Source organism: Prunus persica, chromosome G2, assembly GCF_000346465.2.
Source record: "Prunus persica cultivar Lovell chromosome G2, Prunus_persica_NCBIv2, whole genome shotgun sequence".
In the NCBI taxonomy this organism is placed as follows: domain Eukaryota; kingdom Viridiplantae; phylum Streptophyta; class Magnoliopsida; order Rosales; family Rosaceae; genus Prunus; species Prunus persica.
Window position 1 is genome coordinate 3,478,768 of NC_034010.1, and position 16,990 is coordinate 3,495,757.

General features: G+C 36.2%; 2 protein-coding genes across 4 annotated transcripts; one reads left to right on the top strand and one right to left on the bottom strand.

The window, feature by feature from the left end:
• LOC18787664 (F-box protein SKIP5) lies at positions 1,390-5,290 on the top strand. Its single transcript, XM_007218767.2, has 5 exons — positions 1,390-1,629; positions 2,414-2,561; positions 2,642-2,720; positions 3,804-3,862; positions 4,719-5,290. The coding sequence occupies exons 1-5, from the start codon at positions 1,479-1,481 to the stop codon at positions 5,065-5,067; spliced, it is 786 nt and encodes a 261-aa protein (XP_007218829.1). The 5' UTR covers positions 1,390-1,478; the 3' UTR covers positions 5,068-5,290.
• On the bottom strand, positions 5,534-14,845 carry LOC18785387 (translation initiation factor eIF-2B subunit beta). Of its 3 annotated transcripts, none has more exons than XR_002270142.1 (12): positions 14,590-14,772; positions 13,962-14,033; positions 13,694-13,848; positions 12,298-12,585; positions 11,913-12,042; positions 9,762-9,869; positions 9,477-9,579; positions 9,265-9,390; positions 6,872-7,065; positions 6,589-6,718; positions 6,020-6,066; positions 5,534-5,923 (listed from the first exon to the last, which is right to left on the bottom strand). XR_002270142.1 is itself a non-coding variant. In XM_020556909.1 (11 exons), the coding sequence occupies exons 2-10, from the start codon at positions 14,012-14,014 to the stop codon at positions 6,622-6,624; spliced, it is 1,254 nt and encodes a 417-aa protein (XP_020412498.1). In that variant the 5' UTR covers positions 14,015-14,033; positions 14,590-14,845; the 3' UTR covers positions 5,534-5,923; positions 6,589-6,621. The 3 variants fall into 3 exon arrangements, 1 of the variants encoding a protein (XP_020412498.1); XR_002270143.1 differs by having other exon boundaries at positions 6,020-6,083; XM_020556909.1 differs by lacking the exon at positions 6,020-6,066 and having other exon boundaries at positions 14,590-14,845.

The following is a 16,990-nucleotide window of genomic DNA, read 5'->3' on the forward strand; positions in this document are numbered from 1 at the left end:
ATTCATTCTCAATGGAAGAATTTAGGAGATGCTTGGAGAGGCAAGAGCGAGAAACAAATCAGAGAAACCGTAGAGCAGATGAAATCAATGAGGTGCAGAGACAAGTCGATGAGCAAGTTCTCATAGCAGTGGCTTTGCAAGATGAAGAGAACCAAGGTCGCCGTCGTGGTTCACAAGTCGGCTGCCGCCGGAATGTGGAAAGACATAGGCATTCTCAGGGTAAGAATCTTTTGGAATATTATTTTATCCCAACTTCTTTGTACTCTGATGTTGATTTTCGAAGGTGATTTAGAATGCAACCTCATTTGTTCAATAAAGTCATGCATGATATTTGCAATTATGATGCATACTTTGTTCAAAAGTGTGATGCTACTGGGGTTTTGGGGCTTTCCCCGCTTCTATAGTTGTCCATCGCTTTTGCTAGGGCAGCTCTCCATTTTTTCAACTCTTTATTCAGGATTTTCCACCTACTGGATAATGCCATCTCCGTACGAGTAGACCCCGGAATTTTTTCACAAAATTCGGCATGAATTTTTTTCCACATATGAAAAAATTTCATCTCATTGCCGGACACGGGACAATGACAAATTTGGAGCCAAGCCTCACACAAGGAAACATCTTCCATGATGCTCCAAGCCCCTCCGGTTTCGATAGAAGAAGCCATAAAAATATGAAATCAAAATACTAGATGAAAAAGAGGAAAATGTTGAGTATAAAGAGTGAATAATGGTAGAAGTAGAAGAAAATGTATGAGGATTGGTGTTGAAAGTGAAGGGTATTGATAGGTATTTATAGAAAAAAAAAAATCAGAATTTTTTAGAATTTTTAAAAAAAATTTACGATTTTTTTTCATATTTTTATTGCTCAGAAAAGCCTCAGCCGTCGGATGGTTAAAAAGATGCTGATCGGAAGGCTGGGGAGGCGACACGTGGCTTATTCCCGTTGGAGCTGGCTTCGCGCTGACGTCAGCGCGCGCTGGTTCAAATTTTTTTACCGTTGCACGCGCCAACGGTAAAAAAATTTGAAACGCACTAGCTGACGTCAACGTGACGCGAGGGCTGACGTCAGCGACCGCGGGCTGGAGTTCGGGCTCGTCTCGTCTTCGGGCTGGCCCGAGTTGGTGGGTTCCACACCTCCCCCGGGCCTGGGCTGCGCGGTGGAATGCCAAATTTTTTTTTTTTTCCCCTAGCCTCGGACTGGGTTCTGTCGTTGGACTTACTCTAAGGGCAAATAAGTGGAATTGCTCTTATTGCTCAAGATTTTTCATTTTTATGATTTATGAAATGTTCTTTCTAAGAAAAATCATAAAATAAGAATGCACCCGTCAAGAGTCAACCCAAACCCAAATACGGTGGCACGTGTGAGGGTATATGTGTAAGTGTGTGGTTAGTAGTAGTCTTGTAGCCAACAATCTTAAAATTCCGAGCAGATGTCTTTGGCACCACCACTACACTAGAGAGAGGGGTGAGGGAGAGGCTATGGAGGTGGAGGAAGAGAAAATAAAGCAAACGAAGTGGAAGAGAAGAAGCAGCAGCAGCAGCAGCTCATCAAAGTCATCTTCGTGTCTTATAAATAATCTTGATGATGGGTGTCTGATGCACATCTTTAGCTTCCTCCCTCCCATCCCAGGTTGCCCTCTTTTCTTCTTTTTTCTTTAACAAAGAAACAAATTTCTAGGCAAAGGCCCAATATTTAATTGTATCCATGAGTCCTTGAACCATTCCAGTATTTGGGGTTTTGTTCAATTGCTTGTTTTATCATTTTTTTGTGTCGATTTTTGCTTTAGGGTTTTGCTTTGGGGTCCATATTTTGCTAATTTTCATTGCTTAATTGCTTCGTTTTTATTGGGTTTTTTTTGGGGTACCTGAAATCCATAAGAAATGATATACTTGTCAAGTTACATACTTTATACTTGTAAGTCTTTGGAAGATTGGAAATGTTGGTGTTGATGAAGTTTTGATAGTAATATTGTTGGCCCCGTGTTTTGACGTTTCTAGCAAAATTCTTAATTATATTTTTATATATATTTAAAATAGTGAACTGTGAACGTGAAAATGGGTATTTAGTATAGATAATAAAGTCTGCAAAATAGGACTGCATACTTTGTCTTATAAGAAAAGGAATATAATTGTTGAAAAGATGTGATTTTTAGTTAACCTCGGTGAGAGGGGAGCCAAGTATAGTAAGGTCAGGGAAGAAGGGACCAGGGAATGCCTGAGCATTGTTATGTGTCCTAAACTTTTGTCTGTTTTGCCTGGGGATATTTTGGTAGGCACTAAAATGGGTGTTATGACTGCCTAAAGTTGTCTCATTACTGTTGTATCAAGTTTTCCTAATAGATATTGATAGCTCAAATGCATGTAGGTAAATAAATTTCTCCAATTTCTGTCTCAAATTGCTATTGAGTTTGCAGATCGGTATAACACCGCCCTCGTTTGCCACAGATGGCTTTTCTTGGCATGTCACCCTCGCTTGTGGCTACGAGTTGAACGATCAGTCAAAGATCGATTGGAGGAGCCTGGAGTTTTCCCCGACATTGAGACTGCTGTTGCTGCTGCAAGGTTTGGAATGTTTAATATGTCTCTATAAATTTTTTCCTTTATTGGGGTGTTACAAATTGTTCATTTCTTTTTCCTTACAGGCCTGGTGACACCATTCTAATTGCAGCAGGAGGAAGGCATCTTGCTTCTAATATTCAAATAAAAAAGCGACTTTGCCTGGTATGTCTCGAAGTTCTGCATTTAGAAATACCAATTAAGACAGTTTGGCATGCTTGCATTATGTGTGTGCGCTTGGGAAGCCATTCAACTGGATTAAGGGTATTTGTCTAAGTACTGTAGGTACCTAAGTATGACAAAGGATTATTATACCTTTGTCTTTTTTTCATAGTGGGCATGGTACTTTTAAGTCCATTATTTCACTATTTGATGGAGGACTCCAATAGCTTACACTTTCTGGTTTACAAGGATATCTTTAACCGACATGGTAATAAATATTTTGAAAATGAAGTCTAGTTGTGCATGAAATATTATAAATGTGCTAGCCCAAGGTAATTGAACATAGTTTGAGTGACACTAACTGTTTTGTCCTGTACAAGAATCCATTTGCAATCTAGTTTCAAGGAGGCAGTTGAACTTTAAGCCAAATCTAGCTGCTTGAAATGAAGCTTTCTTGTTAATTGTATATTTCTATCTTTCCCTAGTGAGTTAAAACCTTTTCTCAATAAGTGTTAGTTGTGTGCCTTACTTGCTACTAATATTTTTTTTAGGAATTCTAATAGCACGTATGGTTGTTTATCAAGTGAAGCCTCGTTTCTCTGTTGGATTTTGATTTTCAAATTCTAATTTCCATAAAGGAAAGAATTATATGTTAGGAATGTGATGGGCGCATGATATTTTGCGAGACTTATATTCTCACTTCTCCTAGATATTTTTTATGAATGTAAAATCTGCTCTCCAAAATATATAGGAGAAGTCAAGTGAGAGGTCCCACAAAATAGGATGGGCTCATCACATTTCCAACATGGTTTTAGTGAAATTTATGGCCAGACTACTGTCAAACAAGTTAGATTGTTAACTAAGTTCAGTTAAGTGAATCAACATTGCCAAAATTACAACTGCATTTCAACAGACTCTTTGGAATTGCGCAGATGTCTCTACCTTCTTGTTGTAGATCTTTGGGTTGTCTGCCTACCAATATCACTTCTTTTTTCTTTTCTTGTTAATAGTTTCATTCCAAAAATAAAACCTTTGTAGTATTCTTCCAATTTTTCTCCATTTTCTATCTCAAGTTACTTTGTTCAGATTGGTGGAGGTGAGCTACCTGATGAAACAACACTCTTTTGTTCTCGAGCTTCAGACAGGTTTGTACATTTTAGGTTATGTTCTACTTTTTATTTTTGTGTGATGGCTGTATGAGATTTCTCTCTCAAACCTTTCTAGGAGCCACTTCCATGCTGTTAGATTTTACTGCACAAAATTAAAATTGTGGTTGTTTTAACGGAAAGATTCTTTTACACAAAAATATCAGAGGATAGAAATTTTATTTCCTGTAAAAATTTGTTTATCTGGTTCCATTTCCTATATTTTCTATACGATATACAAATTTACTTTGAAGAGGTTAATATTTAATATCAAAGAAACATGTAAAAAAATATGATTTTCCTGCTATTTATTTTCTATCCTTTATTTCCACAAAACAACAGCCGAAGGGTGTATTTGAGCTTAGGGTCTTGTCCCTTAAACATGGGTTCTGATGTAGTTAATGTGGAGCCTGTAATTTTCATGTTGGATGATGTTGGAGCATATTGGTTGGATGCACTATCAATTCTCTCTAGGCAGCTGAGTACAAAATCATCTTGCCTTGGGTTTACTATACATTCATGCCACTTCCGCATTGTGGGAGGTCCTCATTGTTGGTCTTCCTACTTGACTTTTAGTTTCAACGTTGAAGGTGAATCAGCTTCCATACGAACCAACCAATTGAAAGGGCTTCCATACAATGTTTCTATTCAAAAAAAAAAAAAAAAAAAGGGCTTTTTATTTTTATTTTTTATCATCTTTTTTATTAAAATTTTATTTTTTAATGAATCATTGGGGGTGGTTCTTTTTTATTGTTACCGTAGCAGTATGGAAGTGCTCCTGAAAGTATGACCACTGTATTTTTATTATTATCATTGGCAAAAAGTTTGGTATGCACTGTTCATTTTGTTTGAGCAGTGCATTGGAGTTGCTGTCCACCTGCAAATTGGCAAACTTGACTGTGAAGGCAGAACTTGGTTGTTGCTTGCTTCATAGAAATGGAAGGCTGACGATAGAGGGGTGTGTGCTTCAATGCGAATCAAATCCCCTGGACCATCTTTCGTGCCCTATTGTGAGCACTGCTAGTGCCCAGACAGTATTCCCTTCCTCCGTGAAATGTTCTAAGGACGGTGTTTCCGTATTTCGAACTCGAATTGAAGGAGGCGCCAAGGCTGTTCTGACTAGTGGAGACTTGACATTGCAGCGAGTTCGAGTAATTTATGCCCGGACATCGATCTTTTTCTGGTTTGATGTAGAGCACCAGTGATGTCGTGTTCATCACACTGGGCACTTGTAAAATTGTACTTTAGACATTCTTTAGATGAAATGGACTATGTTTTCTGTATTTCAAGTATTGTAATAATTTTCAATTTTATTTCCTACCTCAAGTGGTCATAGCCGAGATGGCATTAACAAAAAGAGAGTAGTGGGTGAAATTTGTAGCAATAGAATGATCTAAAGTTTTGCCTATAATATTGAACCATTCTAAATTACTAATCGAAAACCTAAGAATGACTGATGCAGTTGACTCTGGATATTGGAATAACACAAGTTCTAAGAGCATATGCAACTTGGACACAAAACATTGGAAGAGACGTCAGATTAGATGGTGAAGGATCCCTTACGTTAGATTAGATGGTAAAAGATCCCTTGCTTATCCGTTGACAATTTAATCATACTTGTTACGGATGGTGAAAAATCCTTACTCGTTTTTCCCAAAAAATTAAAAAAAGTTTTCTGCAACTCTAATAAAATTCAGCTCATCTATTAACCAAAAGCAGGTACGGCAGAAACAATTTGGAACAAGGTCAGCTACATGGAATACAACAATATCGTGTCATGCAATACAATGCCTTTCTATTTGTCCTTCCACAATCACAAAAATCACCTTCTATTCACTTATGTAGAATACAGCTCTAAGTTTCCTAAATGGCCACATACACAAAATTGGCTCTAATCTTTGTAGATGGTTCTGTCCCGGATTCGTACTGCTACTCCCCCGAACTGCAATTTTTGTCCAAGGACTCTTCCAGCACGATAACGGTCTTCATGGTTCCATAAAACTACTGTTTATTTTGATTTTCTCTTCATCCATCCATTACCATTATAGCTTTCTGTACTACCTGAAAGTTGAGTACAGCGAAAATGTTGGTTCAAACTACTGATCAGGATTACAATAATTACATGGACAACAGTGCTAAAGAGTTCTTGAAGCACACCAACTGTATGGTTAAGAAGATTCAATGCACCAAAGCCACCTTAAATCCTGGGATCAAGAGAAAACTGTCCAAATTTAATTACATCATTTTCCTCTCAACCCACAAGAGAAAAAAAAATATACATAAACAAAACTAGATCTGGTTCCTCATATTAGGCTTGTTAGCTGTCTTTCATTTAAATTTGAAGACTTATCATTCTACATATATTAGTTGGAGTTTAAATCTTTAAAAAAAATAATAATAATTTGTTTGGTCTACACTCGCATTTACCTATAAGATTTAAATCGTTCATTAAATTTGGGTTAACTATTCCTCAGAGTGATCATTCTTAACTGAAATTTTGTGTATATGATCTATTATACAAGTTCAGTTCAGTAGCAAAAATTCTCTGTTAGTCTCCTTATTGAATTATCATTTTTTAACGAAAATTCAAGGATAAAATATGATGGTATTTTACTTGATTCTTGGCCCATGAAAATCAAGCAGACCATGACAAAAATGGAGTCAAGACATATGAGTGCAAAGTACTAAGCAATGGTTGTTAGACTAAAATTAATCTCAAAACTTACCCCAATAATAGGATAAACATGCGGGAGCTGAATTCAACTTCCTATAGCAGGTCTTCGTTGGACCACTAAATCATCAGCAGAATAATAATCTGCGATGAGCCGGTACATGTATGATGGATTATGCCCTCCTCTGTCAAGGAATAACAATTGTAATTGATAAACTAGCTAAATTGGAAAATAGAAAACTAAATAAGTGCAAAATACTGAGAAAAGAAACTCAACAGGTGAAAACTTTAATCTTTCATTCATTCAAATCCATTTGGTCCGAAATTAGTTGACTTACGTATCAGTGATAAATAAACTGACAAGCTTTGGTGGCACATAATCAAATGTAGGATTGACAACATGAAGGAGCGGGGAAGCAGTGCCACTTCCAAAATCCATGCAATCGGAGAATTCTCCAAAATCCAGCAGCTCAGAAGGGGATCTTAACTCATTCAGCAACACTTCAGGATTGTGAGGATACAAAGGGCACAACTGTCATATAAACCACCACCAAAAGATTTTGAATAAAGAAAGCATTTAAGACAAAATCCAATAAAAAAGCTACAGATAATAATACGCCCAGTTCAGTGACTCAGTCCAGTTAAACACCAACTCTGCTTACAGAATCCCATAGGACCTGATTCCAAACTAGTCTAAACAAGTCGGAAAAAAAGAAAAAAGAAAAAAAAAGACTTCGAAAATTTAATAACTAAAGCTCAATATAGCCGACCGTAGAAAAATTACTCTCTGATGCTACCACATGTATCAGTATGCCTTGCTGAATCATGCGAGGATGCCAGGAATATATGGAAAAGTGAATTATTCAAGGTACTCTGCACTGGAATTACAAGATTCCATAGTTCCAGACTGCATTAACAGAGTCATTTGGTTAACTAAGTCTATCTTGCTCGATGAGTTGAATCCTATCAAGAATTTATTCACAATTTTATCCTTTTCTTGGATTCAGCAACCAATAAATCACTAGAAAATTTTGTGGCTTGTCAGGAGTTATCAGGGAAATGGTTCTTTTAGCCTCAGATTCCCATTGATACCACAATTTACTGACATCTCAGAGACATTGAGACAGTGTGGACAGGTATACCCTCCAACCCTATATCAGTGTTGGTGGGCTCGAAAAACCTGAAACGTGAACCTTCATCTCAGTGCATTAGTCGACAATTTAAACACTACTTACAAGTCAATTTATATTTTGCTTCATTCTCAGGTAGCTCAGGAGCTTTGGATCTTAAAAAAATTCCCCATTTGGGTGTCTTGGCTTTGCCTCCAACAATTCTGAGGGCACTTCTTAGGCAATACTCGATCATTTCCACAGGTGGATTAGTTTGAGTTAAATGATTCCTTCTAATGCAGCTGGAGTTCAAGCCTTTGTAACCTTCCCTTTCCTCTCTTTTTATGTGTTCTAGTTGTCTACTTTGTTGCACTGATAAGTGGGATTTTGGGGGTATGCGCATATCCGATACGGCGCCGATATGATATGGCGCCGATACTCATCCAATACACCACGTGGCGTATCGTAGATGTTTCTGACCTGTTGACTTTACGATACAGCTCCGACACTCCATCGATAAGATCGCGATACGTTCCTCCGGGCGATGATGTCGAAGACGACGATGATGGTGACGATGAAGTGGATTTGAGGCCGGAGAAAGTGGGTAGAGTGAGGGTTGCAGAGAGAGAGACCCGATCTGAGGTTGAGCTCAAGCCATGGTGAGAAATGGCGCGAGCCAAGAGGGCTTGAGACAGAGTCACAGATGTAGACGAAGACATGGTTTTTGCTCTGTGGTTCTGGCTATGGCTCAGAGAGATAGGCAGAGTCAGAGAGAGAGAGAGAGAGAGAGAGAGAGAGAGAGAGAGAGAGAGAGAGAGAGAGACTTTGTGAGAACCTATGAGACCGTTTGAGGCTCTTTGGTTTTATCGGATAGGAGAGCTGGGCTTTGAGCTTCTCGTCTACACAAGAGGACAGGTAGAGAGATGAGCTGACCGTTAGATTCATCACAGATCCAATCTTGGCCGTTGACTGAGGGTAGGAATTAGGAAATGCTCTGCCTTCCATTAAAATAGTATTAATGGGTTTTGGGTAATGATATGTTTGGGTGAAAAAAGCTGTACAGCCTAAAAAAATATAAAGAATCAGAAAAGAAATATCAATTTTGAATGAAGCTGTACAGCCTAATGATATGGAGATTTGAATGAAGTTATGTGTTTTGTTAATGTTTTGAACTTATTATGAATGAAATATCAATTTTCAATTTTTCAATTTATATTATTTTAATCGCCATATCGGTGCCGTACCCGTATCCTACTTTTTGGAGATTTGCCGTATCAGTGTATCGTATCGTATTGCCGTACCCGTATCTATACTGGTGCAACATAGGTTGTCTAGCATCCTCACACAAAATGTTTATGTTATCCTTTCATAAAATTTTAAATGATGGAACCCACTGCTTCTGCTCCATGTCTTGAAGTTTTAGTGATACAAGTATACATTTTTATAGTTTCCACTTATTTTTTCTATAGTAGCCTTCTATTGTGTACTTGACTTGTGCCCCTTTACGTGCATTGTGAATATAAGTTATATTTTTATTCCCCAGCCCAAACTAAAAGGCAAAAAAAACCACCAATTTATGAATGATCATCACCCAGGAAACAACAGTTATTGTATTAAGTTACCTTATGACTGCCGGCAAGTACAACAAAAGGGACGGCATGCCTTTGCGCTGCAAGTGCAACCATATTCAACCCAACAGGTGCTATAACACCACCATTGGCCATGACAGCATGAGCGCCAACTATAACCTATAACATTACAAAATTCAATATGAAGCTGGAACGAGGATGCAGATTTCCATATGGAAAAAGAAAATACTAAGAATGCGTCCTACCATGTTCACTCTGGATATCATGGCAAAAACTGCTGAATCAGTGATCAGCGTGGTTTGCAAACCTCTTGCAACCAATTCTTTAGCTAGAAGATGGCCCTGATACCTAATAGAAACCAATTAATAAGAAGATTACTGGTTTATCAAGAAAACATCAAAATTACACCAACTATAGATCTTATTCTTTGGAAAAAATAGGAACTAATGGTTCACCAAGAAAACCTTAAAATTACACCAATTATGGATCCTATTGGTTTGGAACAAATAGGTAAACTTTTGTGCACTAACCTTGGAGCTCCCTCTGCAACAAATACCCGAAATGATCTTTTTTTCTCATTTGCAGCACAAAGAAATTCCAGTACTGTTTTTGAACTGCCTAAAGTTAATATAACCTCACTACAAAAATAAAATAAAATAATATCAGTTTACAGCATCATTAATAATACCACAAAGCTATACCAATTAAAATTGTGCTACAAACCATTTGAGCTAAAATTGATCATTGTTCCCATGCAGTTTGCACTATATATGGGGTATGGTTAGGCATCAAAATTTGGATATTTGTAGACGAGGAATAATAAGAACTTACTAAACTTGTATTTAGTTATATCTGGTGATAAAACAGAAAATGGAAAACCTTTTCATTCTTTTTCTGTTAAATAAAAAATAGAACAATTCTATAAGGTTGAATGAAAAATCAATTAATCATTTCATATACTTCTTCTGCTTAGTGTGATATAATATCTACAATCACTCCACATATATAGCTATATATTCCCAATGGATGGAGAAGAAAACCTCATCCAGGTGTATGGATTTTCTTTATTATGTGAAAAACAGTGCGTACAGGAACAATAAGACAACTATAATATAGATCAGCAATTTGTGCCAGATGAATGCAAATGCAACAAGTTAGATCCCAATGTTTACTAATAAAACACATGACATTCAGAAGATCAATCTGATCCCAATGCTTGTTAGATTGTGCTCTACATGAGGTTTCCACCCAAAATTTCAAATTAAATTAGCCAGGCTATGCAGCAACCCAGCACTTGAAGTCACAGATTTTTGGAATTTTAGCAACTTCAGCTAGAAATAAGCATGCAGCACCAAGCACACACAAGAATTCAACCATGAAAGAAAATGGTGAATAAAAACAATTTATTTTTTCTCATCACAATGTAACAATCTTATTATTATCAAGGGTTTAAAAGATCTCCTTTTTATCAATTTTATCAATCTTTTCTACATGGGAACAGTACACTATTGCAAAGCGTTGGAGTATATATAGTACCAGAGGGAAGAAATTCCTATTTGCAAAATTATAACAAAAAACATCACAAGAAAATTTGATCCTGAGAATGACAGATTATAACAACATATTTGGACCTCCTGAAACTTTTATAAAGTGGTCAACTGTATATATGCCACATGTTAACAAGTACAGGGAACCACTCCACAGATGATTACAACATCATAACTTTTACAGTGACAGTAAATTGTTGTCATATCATTAAGGTTATTTATCTAGTTCATGAATATTAACTTAGTCAAATTAACCTCAGCTACTCAAGACTTCAAGCTTCCAAACATTTCCATGAATGGCTTATCACACAAAAAGTATAAAAACAATCCATCCAGCACTCAGGTAGTCATACTCAGTGTATGAGACATGGAATGCACCAAAAACCCAGTGCTCATCAAGCTATTCCACAAATATGAATTAGTACTATAATTATGCATTAGATTCAGAATCTGGGTTCGTTTGGAGATTTATTTTAGTTTTTTCTTCTTTTTGTTTGTTAGCTTTTATTGGAATTTGATTGATGACTGGTTTAAGGTTCGTGCTTGGAGATTAGCTTTTTTAATATACTTCATTTTTCATGTCAAGCTAGAGTTCATAAGGGTCTAGAAGGGTTTAGAAGTTTGAATTTAGGTTTGATGGCTGAAGCTTGCATCCTAGAGACTAAACACCTTAAGCCTTAAATGCAATCCAACCAATAAACAAAGAATGAAATAAGATGTGACTGAGTACAGTCACAAGGGTTTGATTGTCACATAGTCACAATGGTTTTTTACAAATATATAAAAATTGTTTGACAGATTATGGAAGCACGTTTTGGCCCCAAACTAATTTCTTTTGTTGTGCTAGTAGCTAACACAAAAAGAAATTTCTAATGTCAAAATAATAATAATAATAATTTAGCACCTCAACCAAACTGATCCTAAAATAAACCACCAAAAACCCATGAATGAAATACTCCAAGTGGATTAGAAACAGAGCAGTAGCAATATAATAATCTCACACAATCAAATTAACACTACTTATTACATTGCATATGCATATTTTAAAATCGATATTGAGCTTCTGTATGACTGAAAAATGATTTTATATTTGAAAGAAAAAATGAATAGTCAAAGCTAAGGGGAAATACATACTTCTGGTGAATGTGCTCAACTGCCTGCTCGGCAATCTGTTCATGGCAAGTGCCAATATCTTGTATAAGTTCATTGACTGCTTCAATGACATCATGCTTCAGTTTCCGACTTCTTGAACTTTTATCAGCAGCTGTGAAGGAAAACATGTATCTATAAGTCATAAGACAGTAATCTTGTATTAAAAGGTAATAGCTTCATTTCCACCACCACAGCCAAGACCGCTGCGGGAACCAATTTTTAGTTAACTAATATCCAAATAAAAAAGCCGCATTTATGGTCAGAATATATCAAATGCCTACATTCTCTAAACAAATTTTTGATCAGGTAAAGAGAAAAATGAAAGTGTATTGAAAATTCCCAATGCTCCAAAGAATGAAGATCATACATTTGGTTTTTTCTTCAGAATCACCCCCAGATGAAGAAGTGTGAGGAACAGCTGCTGCATCAGGCATGTCCTCAAGAAGCGTTTGCAAAGATGGTGGACGCAGTGTGCTCCTTGCAGCAGCAGCAACAACAGCAGCAGATAGAACCGGATGGTTGTCGTGCTCACCATCATCTTCATCATCACTAACAGTCGACATGTTCAACCCAGCCATAGCAGCTGTAGTGAGAGAAAGATCCTCCTCCCTAATAATGTGCAGAACACGCCTCACAATATTACCCACAGCCAGCTCTGCGATCATATTCGCAAAACATCATTATGAATAATCAAACAAATAAGCCTCCAAAGTCCATATAAAAAGAAAAACTTTGCAGTATATCTGAAGATAAAAATATATCTCAGATTCTAAATTCAAATGCCTGTATAAAATGCATTGACTTTCTGCAACTAGGAGATACAATTTTTCTTCTTTGGTTGCAAGGAGCTATCATTTCATTTCAGAACACAGGAGTACTAAGTAATGATAAACAAAAATGGTAACATGCTAGAATTACAGTGCATCGGGGTGTTTTTAAATTTGGTCAATAGACTGAGCAAACATAAGTTGATAGTTTAACTATGTTTGCAAGTAAATATAAAAATTCAGTAAAGCTGGCATGTGCTTGAATAAAAAAATTGTCTAAAACAACAAAAATTAAATAAGAATTGCCTCATATCCACATAATTATTGTTACACGTGCATAGCAACCTCCCTTGATATCAATCAAAGGAGTACATTTCAAATATCTTCTCCCAAAAAGTCTTCAAGCAGCTGCTAGCTTAAAAGCCTGTTCAATCAACCACTAATAAAATGTCCCCTTAATGTACTGATAGAATGATCAAGCTATCATCACTACTAATCGGCAGAAAATCCTTCTTTATGCTCGTTGTACCATGTCACTTCTTTTCTTTAGTAGGGACAGCGTTTTAGCAAGGCTAGGTGATTATATCACAAATTTTATTTATGTTTCTTGGGCATATACAGTGGGAGGAGTAAAACCATAATCCTAGCTTCTCAATCCCACACTCACAATGGAGGAGTTCATGTTACTACAAATTGAATGTTATATGATTCTGCCAATATGGAGCCAAAGGGACCCACGATCATGTGATCAAATAACTATCACAAAACAGAACTTTGTTAGATAGAAACAAGAAATTTTGTGGTTGGTTTTTATGGAAAATCCACCTTCAGATGAAAAGAGATTCAATACACTGCCCTGTGTCTCTTAAGACATTACTGAGAAAGATTTTCAAGTAACATCAATGACCTTGGTACTAATGAAAAAATTTACTCATCAAAATAAATAATACCGCATCATCATGATTAACAAACTTGTGTAACTTTTCTATAACCTACCAATAGGATTTGCAGCAATCAGCTGCTCCCCAACAGCTTTAACAGCATCTATCAAGGCACCAGCTTGATTTGTGTAGGGTACCCGCTGTGATGAAATCACGGACCGAAGTAATTCCGCCGTCAGCTTTGCTGTGGCCTGTGAGCCCTCAATATTACTGCCACCACAAAAATTCCAAAATCAATATATGAATTATGAAATAGGGCTATTAACCACTAAGAGCCCTCAACTTGTACCAGTAGACTCTATGAATTGTGCTGAAGACCTTACCGTTTTTTAAGCTTGATAAGGAAATCATTCACCAGGGAATGCACGTCTGGCATGATTGCCACTGAATTTAACCTGAAAATGTCAAAGATATGACTTGAAATGACCGAGTGCAACCCTTATTTGCAGTTGTCTCAGCTACCAAAGAGAAAAACAAAGCGAACAAGGCTCAATGAAAAGACTTGGAATGCTGAGATTGCCCACATTCACCATTCGACAAGGTTTGGATGACAAGGCTGGAACCAGGATTTGAACATGGTCTAAGCTGAATATCTTATCTAATTATGTTTTTTCTTCATCAAAAGAATTCTCTTGAAAATATCCATTAAACAAAAACAAACAAAACACCTCCAAAATCAACAGCCAAATCAGATGGGCATTTTGAGAATATAGAGAAACCAAAACAAATTAATCCCAAAAGCAACATACCAAAGTGAAAATGTAAAACTTCAGGAGCTGAAAATATCAAAACCCACCGAATTTAAAAACCTAAGTTAAACCCTCAATTAGACCCCCACTTCAAACCTGAATTAAACCTTAAATTAAAATCTAGATTGAAACCTTAATTGAACCCTAATTACATCCTAAATCAGGAAAACTTAAAAATTAAAAGAAGTTTTTGTAAATATACCTGGGTCAGTGGGTGAGTGAGGCTGTGACTGTCAGGCACAGAGGCCTAGAAGAAGAAGAAGAATATGGGATCGAAGAAGATGATCCGAACAATAGGGAGAAGCAGATGGATTTTGGGAATCGAAGATGGAACTTGAAGAATTGAAGAAATGTTAAATGGAGAAGAGTGAACAGAGAAGGCAGAAGGCAGAAGGCAGAAGGCAGGAGGTGAGAGGGACCAGAGGGTTACGTCATGGAACTTGGATTGGTGGTGGGGCCTACGGGTTTGGGCTGAATGCTGGCTTACAAACATAACTATTCATGATGGGCTATACTATCAGTTCAGAGGTTATTGGGCTACATTTTTTCATAGAGCCAACATATTTTGAGTGCTATGCAGGTATGTCGCTATTTTGGTGAAGGTGATGCAGACAAAAGAGTGTGTAGCTGCAGATATAGGACTAGCTAAGTTGGTTAGATTGGATATACTCAAGGGCGGATTTATTGCTGAATTTTTTATTTATTTACTTTTTTATATTTAATTTTGTGTGTGTGTGTGTGTAGTTTTAGTGGTTTAAACCAAATATAGCTAAAGTAAATAATAGTCTAGCCCTCTATTCAAAATAAGCCCAACTCTCTATGTAGAAATAAGCCCACTCTTGAAACATATAAGAAATAGTAAACATGCAATCCATAACCTATATAAATTTGATTAAAAGCAAATATCAGAAATTTTCTTCTAGCCACTCAAAACGCCATATTTGAACCTTCAGAACCTAGAATAAATAGCTCTCCCTATCTAAAAAATTGTATCAACCTATCTTCAGTGAGTTCATCAATTTTGGTAAGTTTTTCTCTTCTTTTTTTTTATACTCAATTTCCAATTTTAATTGTTGTTGTTAAGTTTTTATGATTTTGGGTTCGGATGAAAACTTTTGGGGATTGTTATATATGTTTTATTTTTTCAACTTAAATTATTAATTAGTATATATGATTTTTCGTGTCTAGTATTTCTTGTTAGGATATCATGTCACATGATGATAATAGACCAACAAAGAGAGGAAAAACTATTCTTCAAAAAAAAGGATAACGATAACAAAGATACACATACACCTTCTGCATATAATATTGATACTTCAATTCCAAAGGAACTTTCTCAACTCGTATCTCAAGTAGTTGAACAATGTGTTTGATTTAGTATTTATTTATATTTTGTACTTCTTTGTGTTATATTTGCTCGTAATGTGGCCTTGTTTGATTTATAAAATTTTATTCACATTTTTGTTTCATGAAGGAAAAAAAAAGGCTTATAATATATCTCCTGTAAATAAAAAATAAAAAAATAGCCCAGTCCTATTACATTCTCTATACTTAATTTAATGCTAAATTGATTGGCGTTGCTATCAAATATGCATGTGTTTTAGGTAAAAGAAACAAAGGAAGCAGGCGCTATCTTCCACAAAAGAATTATGTGGCATATGCATTATTGATCACACTTTACAGGTAAACTGAAATGCTATTTAACTAAGTAAGCACTCACTCACAGCTTTAATTGAATGTGCTTTGTCAAATTTTTGGAAGTTGGAGTTAATGATAAGTTTTTCAGGGGAACTGAAAATGTGAACGAATTTATGCGTAAATAGGAGCTTATTGATGCAGCTGAAGCAAGTGGACTTTCTCATATGCCAATTATGTATGTTCTGTAATTTCTTTCTCATTTGTGTTTATAATTGTGATGTTCTGAGACCTGGTTTGTTCTTAGGTCAGAGAAGGGAAAGGGAAAACTTGGACACTTTGCGAGTTCTAAAAGGAATGGTATAGTGGATGGTCCCACATGACAACATTCATAACCAAGGGATGGTCCCTGCAAAGTATGGCTTTTTTTTCTTCTTCATTTATATTTATTTGGTTTTACTTTATGCTAACAAGGAACTACGTAAGTATCTATTTTTTTTTTTCTGCCTCAATGTAAATTTGAATGGCAAGATCTCTAGCCTTAAGCACTTTTTACAATTTTACGTAGAAATGTTTAGATTGTTTAGGCCAGATCCACTTGCCCTATTCTTGGTAACCATCTATGTTACTTTTATTTTCCCAGTCTTTGTAGACAATGTTGTTTGGTTGGTGTTGAAAATAATCATACGTTTTCTTATTTAAAAATGGATTAAAAGCTTTTATGCTTATTGATAGCATCATATTTGGGTATGAATAAAAAAAGTGAAATCATGCGAAGCATTCCTAGTTTAAAGAAAAGGCATGAGATAGAGTTTTGAGCAAGAACTGTTCTGGGGCGATGTTTGTTATGACCTCCCATGTTGGGTTCATGTCTTACTAGAGCATCAGTTCCCTTTTTAACATAAATTTATTGCTGCAAACTGGGATTACTATTTAGTTTTGCTTTGCTTATGAATGCTAAATTTGCT

Excerpts from the sequence above, each read along its gene's own strand:
- LOC18787664 (XM_007218767.2), top strand. The coding sequence starts at position 1,479 with ATGGAGGTGGAGGAAGAGAAAATAAAGCAAACGAAGTGGAAGAGAAGA. Across the intron at positions 2,721-3,803 it reads TAAAAAAGCGACTTTGCCTG|ATTGGTGGAGGTGAGCTACC; the intron begins GTATGTCTCGAA and ends TACTTTGTTCAG. Across the intron at positions 3,863-4,718 it reads TGTTCTCGAGCTTCAGACAG|TGCATTGGAGTTGCTGTCCA; the intron begins GTTTGTACATTT and ends TTGTTTGAGCAG.
- LOC18785387 (XM_020556909.1), bottom strand. The coding sequence starts at position 14,014 with ATGCCAGACGTGCATTCCCTGGTGAATGATTTCCTTATCAAGCTTAAA. Across the intron at positions 13,849-13,961 it reads CTTATCAAGCTTAAAAAACG|TAATATTGAGGGCTCACAGG; the intron begins GTAAGGTCTTCA and ends TTGTGGTGGCAG. Across the intron at positions 9,391-9,476 it reads TGATATCCAGAGTGAACATG|GTTATAGTTGGCGCTCATGC; the intron begins GTAGGACGCATT and ends GTAATGTTATAG.